This window comes from Sinocyclocheilus rhinocerous, unplaced genomic scaffold (genome assembly GCF_001515625.1).
Source record: "Sinocyclocheilus rhinocerous isolate Xijiao unplaced genomic scaffold, SAMN03320098_v1.1 scaffold1168, whole genome shotgun sequence".
Lineage (NCBI taxonomy): Eukaryota > Metazoa > Chordata > Actinopteri > Cypriniformes > Cyprinidae > Sinocyclocheilus > Sinocyclocheilus rhinocerous.
Genome location: NW_015650373.1, coordinates 52,590 through 56,871, shown reverse-complemented (window position 1 = coordinate 56,871; position 4,282 = coordinate 52,590). Strand labels below are relative to the sequence as shown.

Here is a 4,282-nt window from a genome sequence, read left to right as displayed (position 1 = left end):
CATTTTGTATGTCTCCCTATATCTGACACACCCACTTCAGGTCTTGCAGTCTCCACTAATGAGCTGATGAGTTGAATCAGGTGTGATAGATGAGGGAGACATACAAAATGTGCAGGGCTGGGGGTACTCCAGGACAGGTTTGAGAACCACTGCTCTAGAGCAGGTCTAACCAACCGTGCTCCTAGAGAGCTACCTTCCTGCAGAACTCAGTTCCAACACAACCTGCCTTCAATCTTCAAGTAATAATAAACACCTTGGTTAGCTGGCTCAGGTGTGTTTGATTAAAGTTTGAGCAAAATTCTGCAGAAAGGTAACACTCCAAGAGTAGGGGTGGCTACCCTTTCAGACCAGTGGTTTTCAGTCCTGGAGTATCACATCACTGCACATTCTGGATGTCTTTCTTTACACATTTGTAGAGGTTCCAAGACCTGAACGGTTTCAGATATGGACACATCCAAAATGAGGTACTTAAAATGACTGTTCACCCAAAAATGAAAATTCTGTCTGCATTTACTCACCCTCATGCTGTTCCAAACCTGTAAGACTTTGATTAATCATCAAAACACAAATTAAGATATTTTTCAATGAGAGGTTTCTGTCCCTCCACTGAAAGTCCAGGAAAGCAAAAAGATCCAAAAATGTCATAAGGGCATGTGGGTGAGTAAATCATGACAGAATTTTCATTTTTTGGTGAACTACCCTCTTAAGGACCAGAACTGACAACTATGACATGACAATAAGGGTGAAAATAACAAAAGAAGAAAACCTTGAGGTTCTCAAGAGAGTGCTTTAGATGCCACTGTAGGGAATGGGGTGGAGAAGGCTAAGGACAGGCTGTGGACTCTAGGCTGGTTAAGTAGATGATGACACGACCAAGTCAAACTCTAGACCACAGCTCCCAGAGAGCTCGGGGAAGTGGCTGGCCCTGCTAGAAGGAACCGGTGAGCCAGGAGACTGGTTGACCTCCTGCTTTTTGGGAGCAACAGGGGGTGAATGAATCTTCTCCGCCCTAGGAATTATTGGTGAGCGGATCCCTGGTGAAAGAACCCCTGGGCTCTTCCCTGTCGGTGAGGAGGCTGCCACTGGTGAGACCACAGCTCCCAGAGAGCTCGGGGAAGTGGCTGGCCCTGCTAGAAGGAACCGGTGAGCCAGGAGACTGGTTGACCTCCTGCTTTTTGGGAGCAACAGGGGGTGAATGAATCTTCTCCGCCCTAGGAATTATTGGTGAGCGGATCCCTGGTGAAAGAACCCCTGGGCTCTTCCCTGTCGGCGAGGAGGCTGCAGCCAGGTTGCGGTAATCAGTGCCAAAGGGCGAGCTGTTGGACGGAGGGAGTTTACTTGCCACTTGTTGGCTTGTGAACCGTGACAGCACCTGAGTGACAGTGTTGCGGGCAATCTGCTTTGCAGTAGAATTGTCTGGAGTAGTAGGAGCAGCCGCAGTAGGAGAGAGGTCTCGAGGCGAGTGGACAATGGATACTTCGTGTTTGTGGTCTGCCTCAGCTTGTTGCTGAAACTTGTGGCGTGCTGCTTGGAATCGCTGGTTGATGCTGGATTGGTAAGAGGATGGATAGGTCGGACTAGAGCAGCCTAGAGAGGCCAGGCGCTTGGTCAGTACTGGGGAAGAGCAAGGAGATGAGCTAAGGGAGGACGAGGCAGGACTGCTGGGGGAGAGACACTGCAAGGCTCCACTTCCTCCAGGGAGCACTACCCCATTGTCCACCGATCCCTCTTCCTTGCACCTCTCGTCTGCTGGAGACTCTGGTTCTCTGGGAGTGTGGTGACCATTTAGCTTGTGTTGTGGAGATGATTTAGATGCAATGGTTTTGCCATCGACTTCTGTTTGACTAAGAGGAGGCATGACACCTGTGGTTGCTTTCTGTGGAGTTTTTACCTTTTCTTCATTGTCCTCTTCCAGCCCTGCCTTTTCTCTTTCTTTCATTTCATCCAACTCTTTCTTTAGACTATTGAACTTCTCCAAAAGCTCCTGATATCGTTTTTCTTCCTTCTGTAGTTTCCCTCTCATCTGCTCGCGCTCTGTATCCAATTCGGCTAGCTTTCTCTCACCTCTCGCCTCTATCTGCTGAGTATGCGCGCGTTCGCTCTCCAGCTCCCCCTTTAGGGTTTTGATAGTACTGCTCTCCTGTTCCAGCTGGCGGCTGAGCTCTGCAACCCGCTGGCTCTCCTCCTCTGCCCGTGCTGTAGCCTTCTGACATTCTTTCGCCAGGGTCGAGGATAACTGCTGCTGCTGCGCTAAATCCTCTTCAGCTTGATTCGACAGGACTGACTGCTCACATTCTAAACGTTCGACTTGAGCCCTCTCAAACTCCAGCTGTGAAGAAGAAAAGCAAGAGACGTCACTTTAAAAATTAGACGCATTATATAGACATAAGACTTCAGACAACATCGAAGATGAATTCTACAATTGTTCTTGAAAATATCTTGTTTACTTGCATCTTCCTGCCTGAAACATAACTTATGAATATCTTTAAGACTTCAGGACCCTATGAGCTGCAGAATGTGTGAGAGTCATGGTCAAGCATCCAGGAAAAAAATGAGTGTGTATGTGTGTGCAAGGGAAACCCAGGGCAGGACAGGAAGGGCCTTTTACATAATACTGGAGTTTGTACTTTGACTTTAATATCACCTTATCCTAATCCTATAAAAACGCAAACACACAGTGGAATGTCTTCACACACACACACAGAGGCGGATGGACTCTCACGCACCACAGTCCATAAACACAATGGAGCCTTTCCTCTGTAGAAAAGAGATCTGCGCCAACACTGTTACACAACAAAGCCACACAAAATCCGCTGGCACAGGGTGCTGTGATTGCTTTTATTTTGCAGTTTCAGTTGTATTTATAATGGTGCAGTTTGTGCATGTGTATATATGTTTTGGTTGCGTTGCCTGGTTACCTGTTGCAGTAGTCTGTCTCGTTCCTTCTCTAGCATGGCAGTGATGTCATCACCCGCAGCATTGTCTTGAGCACGCCGTCGTTTCTCTTCTTCTAAATCAGCCATTACCTAAAGGCATACACACATTCAAACATCAGGTCAAGAAAGATGACTAATTATGACTGCATCTAATAAACAGTAAGCATATATTATTTTCATTTGAGTTAATGATGTTTGAGTCACATTAATTGAGTCACATTATTTCATCTAAAAATTTAATTGTCATTATTTTATTCACATTTCCAAACCTGTATGACTTCTCTTCTTTGGAACACAAAAGAAGATATTTTGAGAAATGTGTTTTTTTTGTTTTTTTTTGGTAATCAAAAGTTTTTGTTTACTAACATTCTTAAGAATATCTTCTTTTGTGTTCCACAGAAGACATACAGATTCAGAACGACATGAGGGTGAGTGACTGATATGGTTCAAAAAATGCATAAATGCAAATAATAAAGTAATATAGTAATGTATAATACATTTATACATTACTATATTACAAGAATGTAATATAGTATAAAAAGAATGATTATAATGCATTTTTCTTATGTTTATGAGCAGTTTATGTTTTTGAGTTTGCATAATTATCATATTAGCAAAAAAATAAGTGTTTGATCAAAGGAGATCTGCACCCTTTCAAAATAAGACTCACCCAGCGCACATAACAGAGAGATTAGTTGTTTAATTTTGGATTAATCTTTCATACAATGTTTATGAAATAAATAAAACCTTTTTTTTTACTTTCAAAGAACTGAATGAACCAGTCCCATAAGCATACATGCATTTTCAATACACGCATTCAAGCTACTGTCTATATAGGCAGCTACCTTCAAACCCAGACTGATTAAAGTGGCCTTAACTCACTAGTTTTAATGCCTACAGCTTTTTAGCATTACCATTTTTGGTTCCCCAAAGAACCATTTTAGTGAACTGTTCTTAAAAGAACCATTTTTCTTAGTGTTTAGAACATTTGAAAAATCTACACATCCTTTTTTCACTATAAAGAACCTTTCGTGGAATGGAAAGGTTCCATGATTGTTAAAGGGGTCATATGATGTTGCTAAAAAGAACATTGAAATGTGTTTATGCGCTTTAAAATTCAAAAAACACATTATTTTTCACATACTGTACATTATTGTTTCTCCTCTATGCCCCGCCTTTCTGAAACGTGTCGAGTTTTACAAAGCTCATCGGTCTGAAAAGCGAGGTGTGCTCTGATTGGCCAGATATCCAGTGCGTTGTGATTGGCCGAATACCTCAAGCGTGTGACGGAAATGTTACGCCCCTCACATACTGTTGATGCCGTGTCCGGCCGGAGCGACGAGACA

At 43.3% G+C, this 4,282-nt stretch overlaps 1 protein-coding gene across 1 annotated transcript in view; it reads right to left on the bottom strand.

Annotated features, from left to right (window-relative positions):
- Nucleotides 1-1,009: 1,009 nt before the first annotated feature.
- LOC107711913 (CTTNBP2 N-terminal-like protein) overlaps nucleotides 1,010-4,282 on the bottom strand; it is a 22,760-nt gene continuing 19,487 nt past the window's right edge. The window contains exons 4-5 of the mRNA XM_016517002.1: nucleotides 2,919-3,026; nucleotides 1,010-2,329 (exon numbers count right to left, since the gene is read on the bottom strand). Coding sequence (XP_016372488.1) covers nucleotides 1,010-2,329; nucleotides 2,919-3,026 — 1,428 coding nt within the window. The remainder of the gene's footprint in view (nucleotides 2,330-2,918; nucleotides 3,027-4,282) is intronic.